Below are 15,070 nucleotides of genomic sequence, written 5' to 3'. Positions count from 1 at the left end.
CTTTGAGAAAAAACTTTTCACCCACCATATATGCAACATCATGAACCTTTCTATCAGCATAACTCTTCTATCTGGACTGAGCTGTGTGAAGCCGCTCCTAGATCAACTTTACCTTCTCCAAGACATCACAGACCAAATCGGTGCCCAACAACCTAGACTCCCTAGGATCAAACCAACCAACTAGAGAATGACATCTCCTCCCATATAAGGCCTTATAAGGAGCCAACTGGATACTCGACTGAAAGTTGTTGTTGTAGGTGAACTCTGCTAATGTAAGAAACTGATCCCATGACCTTCCGAAATCCATAACATAGGCATGTAACATATCCTCCATGATCTGAATCTTGCGCTTGGACTACCCGTCCATCCGAGGATGGAATGTTGTACTCAACTCAACCCGTGTGCCCAACTTTTGCTGCACTACTCTCCTAAACTGCAACGTGAACTGCGTGCCTCAATCATAAATGATAGAAATGGGCACGCCATGCAAGTGGATAATCTCTCGGATGTAGATCTGAGCCAACCTGCAGAATATGAAGTCACCACCGGAATGAAGTATGCAGACTTAGTCAACCGGTCCACAATAACCCAAGAACAAAATCCATGGTAATACGCTCCCATGGTAATACGCTCCCATTTGCACTCCGATATCTCCAATCTTTAAATCGACCCTCTTAGTTTGTGATGTTCATACTTCACCTGTTGAAAACTCAAACACCGAGAGACATATTCAACAATATCTTTCTTCATTCTCCGCCAGCAATAGTGCTATTTCAAGTCATGGTACATCTTCATGACACAAGCGTGAATGGAATAGCGCGAGTTGTGAGCTTCCTCAAGGATCAAATCTCTCAACCTATCAACAATTGGAACACAAATCCGGCCTTTCCGCATAACACCATCATCGTGAATCACAACCTCCTTAGCACCACTCCGCTGCACCATATCCTTTACCAAAAACAAGTGAGGATCATCAAACTGATGAGCCTTGATACGCTCCAACAATGATGACTGAGCCACAACGCAAGCAAGAACCTGACTAGGCTTCGAGACATCCAATCTCACAAACTGATTGAATTAAAATGCCTTGTTGTTGATAATCTATAAGGATGCTTGAAAGTGAAATAAGGGGGTTGGAGATGGATAGTGTATCCACCGTGCCAATAATGAGAGTTATACTTGTGCCCAAACGTGGCTGTTTTAACTAATGCTATGCTTTGTAAGTGTTTCCAATGTGTCTTTAGCTCTTGTATATATTCATGAGTTGAAATTGTGTATTGCCATTTTTGGGAAAAGTATTTCAAGATTAAATGATGTGTTACTCATTTATGCTTCTAACTTGTGCTTTGATAACAAACCATTTTACTTCATTTGTTGGAAAGGAATTCATTGTGTTTAAGTCTTTACTGCGAATAACTTAAATTTAGGATTTTCGGATTACTCTATATGTTGAAGCTTATGTTGATGATCCTTGAAGGTAAAGAAAAAAAAGTATGGAATATGAAGTACAGCCGCCGTGCCATGAATAATGAATCTTGTGAATGGCCAAAAGAGCCAAGGAAATATTGTTGTTGTGAGTAGTTGAAAATACTAATGAAGGTTTATACAATTTGAAAGACGATGAGGTAAATACATTTGTAATTATACTACCTTTGTGTGCAAAAACAAAAAAATGTTTTTGGGAGTATCATTAACAAACCGAGGAAGGGTGGATCATAAGGCCCACACCCGAAAATACACGTGCCGGTGTAGGGGTGGATGGTGATGGATTGTGATTATTACCCTTATTTGGGATGAGATTAATATTAGCTGTGAATTGGAAAGTCAACCCACACGGCATATGTGGGAAGGCGGCCTAGCCGATCGGGTGGAGATCAGACACGATGTTGCGCACATGGTGGTACTACTCTTGGTAACACTCTTTTTCGCATCACATGTCAAACCACATTGTCCTTAGGGAGATGGCCTAGCCGATCGGGCGTGATCGGACTCCATGCTAAAAACATGATGGTATATCGGTGTTAATGATCTCCCAACCAAAAATATATATTATTTTTTTGTATTTTGAAAACTGGTATATGTTAACTGGGCATTTGGATATTGTTGATTGTGACTTGCTATTTCTATGGTTTTCCCTTTCTTATAATGGTATTCTATTTTGAAAGTGGACATTTAGCTTTACATACTAGTACTATTCCATATGTACTAACGTTCATTTTGCCAGGGCCGCTGCATCTTCAATGGATGCAGGTGATTCGTCAGCAGGTGGTTTTGACCCTCGTTAGCAGTTACTCTCTATTCAGCAGATTTTGGTGAGCCCTACTCTGTTTCAGGCTTTATGTCATTTGACGTTGTACGTTACATTTTGAGGTATAGCCGGGGCCTTGTCGCCGACGCATCCATACTACTCTTCTGTTGTACTTAGAGGCTCCGTAAATAAGTTGTGGGTGGTATATGATGTTGGGAATTAAATTAGTAAGTTGTTGGTATTTGGGCGAACATGTTTTTATCATATCAATAAACTTGTTATATGTTGGAAATCATAAATGAATATCCTTTAGTAGTGGAAAATATTGTTGAACACTTGACTCTTCTCATGTCTGTCACATGTACTGGTTCTTATATTGTTAGTGGGAAAGGTTGGATAGAAGGTATCTAACAGGCTTGCTTAACCGGGGTATCTCAGTTGAGCGTCGGTCGCGCTCCCCGAGGTCGAGGTGTGACAACTATGAAAGTCTTGTATCTGTGTTTAAATTTAGCCACATCTATAAGTCTTGTTATATGGAACAATCTCATTAAGGTAAGTAAGGCAACTTGTTTTAACTTCAATGACTATTCTTGCATGTATTCTGTTGTGATCAAGTCATCTCTCATGAATTAGGCTATAGTCATATATGATACAGCTGAGTATTAATTGTTATGTGAGTAAGTTGAATGGGACTCCATCATGTTCATATATTCACCTTTAATCTTTATAGCCGGATTAAACCTGCTTAGTAGACGGTCTCCCCTGCCTTTAACTTCCTTAATGATATTATTGACCTAACTTTATGCATCAAGTGTCATTAACACCTGCTGAGTTTTTTTAAGTCTACTGTAATCCATTATCAGAATGAATGAAAGACTTTGAAACTATTTGCTTTGCCTGAATATTGCAATGTGCTTTAACCTTCAAATAAGAACATCGTGTATGTGAGACCTAGAACTCTTTGAAAAGAATGTAATCATGTCAAATGCCTAAGGTGATGTTGGCCTGTCAACCAACACAAACAGTTCTGTTAATACTCTTAAGAGATTCCTGCATGAAGATAATAACTCAGCATCTAATATGAGTCAAGACCTAGTTATAATTTCTGCTAAGTGCTTTTGTATATGTTCCATTTTATGATTCTATACTCTTCCTAGTTCTTCAATGCTACTATTTGTCCTTCATGATTTCATGCATGTTTGCACTGTCTTGAAACTGCATCAAGTTCTTTTTCTCCTTCAACATGAATTGAACCTAATCAGTGAAGTCTAAGGAAAACCTCTTATTGCTACTGCTTGGATATAGCAGTCTGCTTATTCTTAGTGAGAGTTTAACATTCTTAGAGAGAAGGTGATCATGTCATTGATTCCAAAGATAAGAAAGATTGGTGGCTTCAGATTCTGTCAAGTACTCTTAGGAGTTCTATTCAAAGTTATAAACATGTAGTCTTGTTGAAACCTTGAGTGTGTTTTGGCATCTCTAACAACGTCTGTAAAGGTTTTAACCATGACTATTTTTCTGAAACCTTGATTGATACTTTCAAAGCCTCCAGTAGTATTATTAACTTGTGTATGTTAAAGACCAGACTTGAGTTAAAACAATAAGTGCTTAGTTTAATTAGGGGCTGTAAAGGTAAACACATCTGTACTCATTAACTGTTGAAGAATTGGACTATATGCTCTTTGTTTGATTTCAAGTGTTTGGTTCTTTAGTAGTAGCATGATAATATCTCTGGCCTTTAGACCTATTTAATGTGCTAATCATCCACTTAGTGTTGGAAATATAGTTATGGAAATGTAGATAAAACTACTTTGTGTTCCATATGTTATTCTGTTAAGAAAGGGGTACACTTTGTGGTATGGTGTTGCTATGGTAATTGGTTCACATTAAAAGTGCCTCATTGGCACTTAAAACTGTAGGGAAGAATGAATTATTAATGGTTACGGGTATTTGGGAGTAGGTTTTAGCTCTTGGTTGGGGCTGCTCTTCCTAGAACAAGCATTGCCCTAGGCCCTACAGACCCTTGGGAACTTTGAAGTGTCAGGGGATTCAAAGGGAGATTTGACCTTGAGTGGAACTCTACCCTTAGCCTCTAATCTATTGATATTCATTACTCCTTTTGGGTTTAGTGTTTATTAACAATGAAAGGTTTTCAATGTAAACCATTTAACATACATAACCACTACATTAGTACGACCTCTCGTAATATTTAAGTATTGTTAGTTGCTATATTTTGTTTAAGTCATTTACTCACATGTTTTCGTGTATGATTTTATGCGTAGAATATTGTTTTCTAATGACTTTCTCTCTTTCTTTTGAACATGTACAACCATTGGGCCTGCTGAGCTCTCAAGGGACTCAGGCCCAAACCCTGCGTCATGCATCTAAAATCTGGAGCCTGCTGTTGTCCTTTCCCGCTGATCATTGGGCCTACCTCTTTCAGGCCCAACCAGAGTCACTCCTTACCTTCACTGCTTCATTGCATCTTGTTATTTATATTCTCTTACATGTATATACATTGCTCTCGTCGTATTTGATTTAGTGTTTTGCTTTACCTTTTGAATTACATAAATAACTTAGGCAAGCCTTAAGAATATAGGGTTAAAAGAAATACTAGATAGTAACCAATGCTAACCTTTTCGTGAAGATTTCGAAGCTAAAAAGAGTACTCAGCAAAAACGGCAATACCTCTTTAAAAATCATAAACGAATTGCAAGACTAGTCTTCTAAAAGAATTTGACTCTTTCAAAACTTAGGAGCTGTCGTCCAGCAAGATTTTCAAACATCCCCTCAAGGCTATGATTTAGATAATTTGAGAAGCCAAGGTATACCTTAGACTCATTTGCTTATAACATCTTAGAACTATGTAAACATCCATCCTTTTAAAGAACAAAGCATTTTCTACATGCTATATGTAAACCATTTAATTTTGGAACTCTTTTAATCACATCAATGGTAGTTTTCAAAACTCTCTCTAAAACTCATACCCCTTTTAAATCTCGAATCCCTTCTAACATCCTACTCTCACTTTCACTAATATTAAGCCATGCCTCTCTAATACTAACTAAGCAAAATATAAACAACTAACCCTTTAAACCCAGTCTAAGTCCAATAGAGCTACCTCAGATAGATTTTAAGGGGTGCCTAACACCTTTCCCTTAAAAGAACAAGAACCCTTACCCAAAATCTCACCGGTTAGCAGACTAATAAAGAATATGACTTCAGTAGTTAAATAGGTATACTAGTATACCTTTAAATATTAGGTGGCGACTCTCATTCATCAACAACAGAGAACCCACAAGTTGAATCTTGTTTTGATTAGTATAAAATAGGGTGCAACAACATGGCAACTCTGCTGAGGAAACGCCACTTAGGTTCTGACCTTATCAGACTTAGACTGGATTTGGAACTTAGATTTGTTTGTACACTGCTTTAACTCTATTTAATTTGCAATTATATGCTTACCTGCCTTACTTGCTCATTATGCCTGCTTATTATCATGCATGTTATTATTTCATACATATCTGCTACCGCTTTATATATATTGCCACCACGCTTCTTCCTATCGAGTCTTGGCCGTACACTATCACACACAATGGCACACGAGGGTTGTCTTTTACAACCCTCTGAATATTTTTTTCAAAAATTCATTAATTTTAGAGAATGGCTTTGTCAGGTCAACTGACATAACTTCTCGTAGTATGAAACACTCTACAAATGTCATATTTCATAAACCTTAGGTAAGTCGGTCCTTGGCATCGACACACAATTAGGAAACCACCTTAATGTCAATGGGTCATGCACTCAACGACATAATTTCTGTGAAAAGACAAACAAACCATGATGAGACACTCAAAGATCTGAAGCAAACACTTATAAAACTCTTTCTTTATCTGCTTCAAAAATTAAAATGAACCAAAACATCCCCGAGATCAATATGGTGATCAGATCACCACACAAGCCGAAGCGGTGGTGGAAGAATATCCACCGAGAACATGGAGATAAAATTTGGACACATTTGGGAGCACTGACCGCTTTGCTTACTCGATCTAACAAGGTGCTTATCCGAGCTGACAAGGTGCTTACTCGCCTACTGATAGAGTTGTGGGACCAGTCCAAGGTGGTGTTCAATTTTACTGATTGTGAGTTAGTGCCGACATTGGAAAAAGTTACCAGTTTCATGGAGTTTCCATTTACAGGGAGGAGACCGATATTACCAGTCACCATGCCCGGTTACAGGCTTCTTGAGAAACATCGAGGACGGATGGGTAAGCCTAGATCAATTGTTTGATTGGTTCGGACATCGTGAAAGCTATGAATGGTACTTGGGAGAATTTCAGTGTGATCAGGCAACATGGAAGAGTCTCAGGCCCATAGTTTTTCTCTTTGGCGATGTTGGGACTGTTGGTTTTCCCGCAAAGAAGAGGTCGGATCAATATCAACTTGTTACCCGTGGTTCTGGTGACATTCTAAGGCAACCTCCAAGCCACTCCGGTACCGCTAGTGTTAGTTGAGATTCTAAGGGCTTTGTCCGCATATGCACGAGGGTATGATTTCTTTAATGGCTATAACTTACTGCTTCAGATCTGGGCCACTGAGAATTTCCTTCAGCGAGAGGCCACAGTTGACTACTTTGCGGGCGTCAGCAACATGATCCGTAGCCACAACGAGAGGATAAGACGTTGCATCTCCCCATACGGACAAGATGAGTGGAGATAAATGCTGACTAACCTAAGCAGAGAATGGGTCAATTGGAAGCTGTCATGGATAGGTGGAAGGTCAATCCTAAAAACTCCTCAGAAATACTTCATTGGGCTAATAGGACTTGAGGGCATCCAATCATACTCACCCCTACGGGTTCTCAGACAGTTTGGGTTGATCCAGGATGTGCTTCTTTGGACAAGGACAGCGCTGTATGAGGACGAGTACAACGGGCAGATTCCAATACCAAGGTTAAGAAGGCTCCAAAAAGAGTTGAATGATCTGGACACAATGCCAATAGGTTAAAACTTGTGGTGCAGTTCGAAAGATTATGTCTGGATCAACGAGGAAGATGAGCTATCCCGACCAAGCAGGGAAGGTATAGCATGTTTGGAAGATGCAGTGGATGCTTTGCAAATCTATCATGAGATCCTGCCACGTTATCTTGTGACTACATCCATGCACTGTCAAGTGGTCTCGGGGTCCATTGACCACATGCTACCACCTGCTGAAGATGATGACCGAGTAGTGGAGTGCATCCAGATAGAATTCGAGACAGAGCTGGAGGAAGACCCAGAGGAAGAATCTGAGTTCAATAACAATGGAGAGGAATTTGAAGAAGATCTAGAGGATGAACCGTAAGAAAATTAGAAGAGATAGGGAATGATTCTGGGGATGGTTACTAGAAGTTGGTTGATTTTCCCTTCTTTTTCACTTTTTATCTTTATCCCCAATTTTCTTCTTTCCCTAAGGGCAAGTTGTTCAAGCCCATGCAGTTCTGTGAATGTTGGAAACAATGATGTAACCTCTGCTCCCTCTTATCTCAATCCAAACACTATCAATGAAAACAAAATTTGCTTCGGATCTGAATGTGTCAAATCTGATTGTTTGTCAAATACTTGCAGCTTAGGCCTACCTCCGGCAAAGAGAGATCCCACGAATTCTAAGAAAATGCACTCGTCTAATTACGTGAACTAACTGCTCAGTGTGACCTGTTATTTGTATAAATTAAGAAACTGACTTTTGTTCATTTTCTTTTTTTCTTTCATTTCTTACATTATTATTATTCCCCAAAAGAAAGTTGGTTCATATCGACCCAAAATTGGCGGAACAACCGTACAACCTAAGATCGAAAGCGAAGATGTCTGCTACAGATAACCCGACCGAGCATGCTCTGGTAGTAACCGATAGCCCAGGGCGATCAGGGGAGAAGGACAATACAAGGAATGATGAACATGTGGCCAGGATGGCCCAAGAGATGGAATCTTTGAGGGAGGAAGTGCAACATATCCAGGAACTAGCACATCTGGCTGTGACAATGCTCCCTCAACCACCTCATTTTCCTTCTCTGGATTCAATCCCCAAAAACTTTCTTTCTACCACTCGCCAGACTAACAATACCCTGACTTCAATCCCTACCACTCATATCATACCTCCCGTGACCCCCGCAAACCCACCAAATCCTCTTATCCACACTCCCTACATACCACATTATGTTCAAATGCCACAAACCCACCAGTTACCTCCAACACAGTTCACACCCCTCCTCGTGATGAAGTCACCTTTACCACTCACCAAAACCACCACATACCCGCGGCACATACCGCTGCACATGAGCGATATGTTCCCCCTATATATGTCATTTCTGAACTCACCTTTACAGCGCCTGTCACAGTTAGGGTGCCTTATGAAATTGATCAGTATGATGAGATGAAAATGAAAGCTAGGTGTAAGGAAGCGAAGTCAGTATCTGAGTAGTTACAAGTCTTGAGAAAACAAATGAAGAACCTCCAAGTCGCTAGGGGAGGCGAAAGTCTAGACTATGAGGATTTATGTATCCATCCCGATGTAGATATGTCAGTAGGGTACATACCTCCAAAGTTCGATATCTTTTACGGGACGGGTGACCCCATGCACATTTAAGAGAGTATTGTGACAAGTTAGTTGGAGTGGGAAGAAAGAGAAGTTGAGGATGAAGTTGTTCATAAGAAGCCTGACATGGGAAGCACTTACCTAGTATACTCGAGGACATGGCATGATATGGTAGAAGATTTCATGAATCGCTTCCGATTCAATACAGAGATCACTCCCGATAGGTTCGCACTGGTAAACCTGCAGAAGAAGTCATCAGAGAATATGCACGTCGATGGAGATCAGAGGCCTCCAGGGCAAAACCTTCGTTGGACGATAGTGAATTAACTAAGTATTTCATCAGAGTCCAAGAAGGGATTTACTTTGAGAAAATGATGGGCATGATGGGACAGAAATTCCCTGAACTAGTCAAGATGGTTGATTTCTTAGAAGAAGGTATAAAATCTGGCAAAGTACAATGCATGGCTGCACTACAAGCAGCTAGCAAAACAATCCAACCAGGGTCAATAGGTAGCGAAAAGAAGAAAAAGGAAGAGGTATCAGCAGTCATCCTTTATTATCAACCCAACCCACATCATGGAAACAACTCTTATTCCCCAAACAACCATTCACCACCACCTGCTTATGGTAAAGTTTACAACATACATCCATATTACAATCCCCAACCACAATATAACCCACGAAGAACCCATAACAACCTGAACCCACCACGGCCATATGATCTTGTCCAAACCATCACTCATCAAAACTGAACCACTTATGTACCCCGACCTCGACCAAATTTTGAAGAGAGAGGTCCCAGAAACTACACCACGATCACTGAACCTCTGGCTCAACTGTTTAAGAGATTCACGAGAGCAGGTTTGATACATCCAGTAAATGGAAGGGTTCCCGAGAATCCCTGAACATATTTTGATGCAACCAAAAGGTGCGTGTACCGTTCAAACATGCCTAGGCATGATATAGAAGATTGTTTCAAGCTAAAAAAATGAAATTGAATCATTAATCAAAAGCGGAGTCATTCAATGCACTCCAGCTTCACCCAATATAAACTGTAATTCGCTGCCAAATCACCAAAATCAAGGGGTTAACATGATCACCTTGGGTGAAGAATACGATTTGAAAGGAACCATTGTCACGATAGGAAATGAAAAATCCACAAGGGTCCCACCTCAAAGGACTCTGATGATCATAGAACAATTGAAACCTACTGTGATGGTTCAGACTTACCAGCAACAATCCACTGTTGTTACCAGGGACGAGGAGGATCGGAAATACAAAATTGTCCCGTGGACATATCAGCAGAAGGGAAAAGCCAAGACGACAGATTTCACGGCAGTACATGGTATGACTAGGTCGGGGAGGTACTACGCTCCTGAGGATGCAAACCGAGGGAATATGGGAATGGAACAAATTCAGAGAAGAAATATAACAGATCCCGAGGCCGCAGAGTTTTGGAAAAGGATGTCAACCAAAGAATAGTCCGTGGAGGAACAGCTGAAGAAAACTCCACCACAAATATATATCATGGATTTACTAATGAGTTCTGACAGTCATAAGGATGCCCTGATGAAAGTGTTAAGTGGGGTAAGTGTGCCAAGCAACACCACCAGTGAGGCGCTGGCAGTAACTATTGAGAAAATGGTCGAAGCAAATATGATCACTTTCCGAAGAGATGAGCTTCCTATCGAAGGCGTGGGTCACGACAAAGCTCTACACAACACTGTCAAATGTGGAGATAAGGTAGTGTCTCAAGTACTAGTTGATAGAGGATCAGGAGTCAACATCTAACCGCTCTCTACTCTATGAGAGTTGGGTATCCATATGACAGAAGTCAAGGAAAGTCATGTAAGAGTAAGGGTGTTTGACGTTTCGCAGAAGGATGTCATTGGATAAATTTATTTGGCTTTGCAGATCGGACCAGTTGAATTTTCCATACTATTCCAAGTGATGGATATTTCCTCTTCATACAACTTACTGCTAGGAAGGCCCTGGATACACAAGGCAGGATCCGTCCCATCTACCCTACACCAGTGCATGAAATTTGAGTGGGGTTGTCAAGAGATCATCGTCCAAGGTAAATGGAGCCAATCAGCTTATCTGGAACACGCAGTCTTGCTCATAGAAGGGTTAGACAGGGTCGCTTTCCATGTAGTAGAGATCATGCAGACCATCGAAACAGAAGAGATTGAGCAAAACTTGGGAATGAAGTCGCCGTATAGATCAAAGATGTCCATGAGGGAAATGATGAAATACGGATACAGAATAGGAACCGAGCTGGGAGCTCGATCAGACATGATAACAGAACTGATTGAGCCAAATGGGCAGAAAGGAACATCCGGCATAGGGTATCAGCCTCCGGTTGGGAAGACTTGTACCGGTAGCTCCGGGAAAAAAGATTTTTTGCCATGGCATGTTTCGGGTACGGGCCAGAACTCACCGCTACAGGAATGATATCGTCGATTTGATGGGAAGGATGTTCGTGACCATGATTGAAGAATGTTGTGAAGGAATTAATATCAAGACACCGACAGTTCAGAATAAGTAACCAGGAGAGGATCTGCGAAATTGGACCGCCCGCCCGTCTTTGGTTCATCAGGAGTCTTGGTAGTGTGGTATTATAAAATTTTTGAAAACGTGCATGGTCAATTGAGGCCTAAACCGTGTCTGTACCTTTTTGTCATTTTCTTTTTTGAACGCTCAAACATTCTTCTTTTGATGAAATAAAAAGAATTACTTTCTTAAAATTATTGCAACATTATTTACCACTTCATTTATACTTAGTTTTTCTTTTTAGTAATTAAAACAATAAAAACTCGCATTCCGCAATTATGACATGTAACGAAACCCTCGAGCAAAATGATCCAGATTACGAGAAATATGATGAGAGTACGATGCCAGACAATCTCCCACACGAGATCGAACAACTGGAAAGCCAGAAAATGCCGAATCTTAAAGAAACAGAGGTGGTCAACCTCAGAAGTCGGGAAGACATAAAATAAAACCGAATCAACATCCATCTAGAAGCAGAGCAGAAGAGAGAATTGGTTGAGCTCCTCCGACAATAAATTGATGTATTCGCATGGTCATATGATGACATGTCTGGGTTAAGCACTGATATTGTTTTGCATCAATTGCCTAACAATCCTACTAGACCACCAGTCAAGCAAAAACCCAGAAAATTCAAGCTTGATCTGAGTTTGAGGATAAAAGAAGCAGTAACCAAGCAGATAGAGGCGAACGTAGTAAGGGTCACCAATTATCCCACTTGGTTGACAAATATCGTCCCAGTACCCAAGAAAGATGGGAAGATCAGAGTATGTGTGGATTACCGAGATCTCAACAAAGCTAGTCCGAAGGACGATTTCCCGTTACCAAATATCCATATCCTCATTGACAACTGCGCGAAGCATGAATTGCAGTCGTTCGTGGATTGTTTTGCTGGGAACCATCAGATCCTGATACATGAAGAAGATGCAGAAAAGACAGCCTTCACTGCACCTTGGGGAGTTTACTGCTATAAAGTCATGCTATTCAGCCTCAAAAATGCTGGTGCTACTTACATGAGGGCCATGACGACCCTCTACCACGACATGATTCACAAAGAGATCGAAGTATATGTGGATGACATCATCATCAAGTCTCGAAAAAGTTTAGAATATTTGGACGACTTGAGGATGTTTTTCGAATGCTTGCAGAGATATAACTTGAAGTTGAACCCTGCAAAATGCACGTTCGAAGTCCCTGCCGGATAATTGCTAGGTTTTATCGTAAGCAGAAAAGAGATAGAATTGGATCCTTCAAAGATCAAAGGCATTCAATAGTTGCCACTGCCAAAGGGCAAGAAAGATGTGATGAGTTTCCTGGGTAGACTGAATTACAGCAGCCGTTTCATAGCCCAGTCTACAGTAATTTGTGAACCTATCTTCAAGGTGCTGAAAAAGGATGCTGCCACAAAATGGACAGAAGAGTGTCAAAAAGCCTTAAACTGAATTAAGGAACATTTGTCAAATCCACCTGTGTTGGTTCCCCCGAGCTCGGGAAGCCACTGTTGTTGTACCTATCAGTCTTGGATAACGCCTTTGGATGTGTGATGGGACAGCACGACAAAACCGTAAGAAAGGAGCAGGCCATCTACTACTTAAGTAAGAAGTTCACACCATGTGAGGCCAAATACACTTTGATAGAGCGCACTTGCTTTGACTTGGATCGCCCAGAAATTAAGGCATTACATGTCAGCGTACACCACGCATTTGATATCTCGGCTCGACCCGCTTAATTATATCTTTCAAAAGCTGATGCCTACAGGAAAGCTAGCTAAATGGCAGATTCTTCTTAGCGAATTTGACATTGTGTACATAACCCAAAGGGCTATCAAAGGACATGCTCTAGCCGACCACCTTGCAGAGAATCCAGTGGACAAGGATTATGAACCGCTCTCTACGTACTTTCCTGATGAGGAGGTGTCGCTCGTCGGAGAAGATATCGCAGAATCATATCCTGGATGGAGAATGTTTTTTGATGGAGCGGCGAATTTCAAAGGAGTAGGGATTAGGGAAGTACTAATTTCGGAATTAGGACATCACTATCCAGCGTTAGCAAAGATAAGATACCTTTCCACCAATAATATGGACGAGTACGAAGCATGCATCCTTGGGAGCAGGATGGCAGTCGACATGAATATCAAAGAGCTTTTGGTCATAGGGGATTATGATCTATTAATACATCAAGTCCAAGGGGAGTGTTCTACCAAGAACATCAAAATCCTTCCATACCTACACTGTGTAAAAGAGTTATGCAAAAAGTTCACAAAGATTGAGTTCAAGCACATTCCCATGATCCAGAACGAGTTTGCTGATGCTCTTGCAACCCTATCATCAATGATTCACCATCCATATAAGAATTATATCGACCCTATAAAGTTAGAGATCAGGGATCAACATGCATACTATTTTTATGTGGACGAAGAGCCAGACGGTAAACCATGGTACTACGACATCAAGAGATTCCTCGAGACAAGAGAATACCCAAAGAGTGCTACTAATGGTCAGAAGTGAGCGCTCAGGAGTTTGGAAAATCACTTTTTCCTTAACGGGGAAGTCATATATAGGAGGACCCCAGACTTGGGTTTGTTAAAATGTGTAGACACCGTTGAGGTAACCAGACTATTAGAAGAAGTACATTCTGGAACGTGCGGACCTCACATGAACGGTTCACATTAGAAAGGAAGATCTTAAGAGACAGATACTTTTGGATTACCATGGAAAGTGATAGCATCCGCTACGTACAGAGGTGTCACCAGTGCCAGATCCACGAAGATTTCAACCGGGTTCCACCCAATGAGATGAATGTGATGGGTTCGCCTTGGCCGTTCGCCGCTTGGGCCATGGATGTGATTGGACCAATAGAGCCTACCGCATCAAACGGATATTGTTTCATCTTGGTAGCCATTGACTATTTCATATATGGGTCGAAACATCTACCTACAAGGTCGTCACAAAGAATGTAGTGGCAGATTTCGTCTAAAACAACATCGTTTGCCGATTTGGAATACCTGAGTCAATCATCACTGACAACGTAGCTAACCTCAATAGTGATCTCATGAGAGACATTTGCGAGAAGTTCAGAATTATCCACAGCAACTCCAAAGCCTAGAGACCACAAATGAACGGAACAGTTGAGGTAGCCAATAAGAATATGAAGAGAATTTTGCGAAAGATAGTGGACAATCATAGGCAATGGCACGAGAAGTTATCCTTAGCCTTACTAGGTTATCGAACCACCATGAGAGCATCCACTAGGGCAACACCATACATGTTGGTATATGGCACCGAAGTTGTGATACCTGCAGAGGTAGAGATACCATCCTTAAGAGTCATCCAAGAAGCCAAGCTAGACGATGCAGAGTGGATACGGGTCAGACAGGAGCAACTCATGCTCATTGACAAAAAGAGAATAGACGCAGTATGCCATGGTCAACAATATCCAAATAAGATGGCTAGTGCATTTAACAAAGGGTAAAGCCTCGTCAGTTTACACTAGGGAAATTGGTTTTGAAGAAGATCTTCCCCCACCAGGAAGAAGCCAAAGGAAAGTTTGCGCCGAATTGGCAAGGTCCTTACGTGGTCCACCGAGGTTGTTGAGTGGAGTTGTAATTTTGGTAAAGATGGATGGAAGAGTCAGCGGGAAGCCCATCAACTAAGACGCAATCAAGAGATACTACGTTTGAAGGCAATAAAGTTAGAATTT

The 15,070-nt window shown here is 41.1% G+C and overlaps 2 protein-coding genes across 2 annotated transcripts; both read left to right on the top strand.

Moving 5' to 3' along the window:
• The first annotated feature begins 13,119 nt into the window (after nt 1–13,119).
• On the top strand, nt 13,120–13,878 carry LOC142167235 (uncharacterized). The gene has a single exon (XM_075227393.1). The coding sequence runs from the start codon at nt 13,120–13,122 to the stop codon at nt 13,876–13,878; it is 759 nt and encodes a 252-aa protein (XP_075083494.1).
• A 607-nt stretch (nt 13,879–14,485) lies between these two features.
• Nucleotides 14,486–14,842, top strand: LOC142167234 (uncharacterized). The gene has a single exon (XM_075227392.1). It carries the CDS (start codon nt 14,486–14,488, stop codon nt 14,840–14,842), a length of 357 nt encoding a protein of 118 aa, XP_075083493.1.
• The last annotated feature ends 228 nt before the right edge of the window (nt 14,843–15,070 follow it).

This window comes from Nicotiana tabacum, chromosome 12 (genome assembly GCF_000715075.1).
Source record: "Nicotiana tabacum cultivar K326 chromosome 12, ASM71507v2, whole genome shotgun sequence".
NCBI lineage: Eukaryota > Viridiplantae > Streptophyta > Magnoliopsida > Solanales > Solanaceae > Nicotiana > Nicotiana tabacum.
This window is presented reverse-complemented; position numbering and strand designations above follow the sequence as displayed.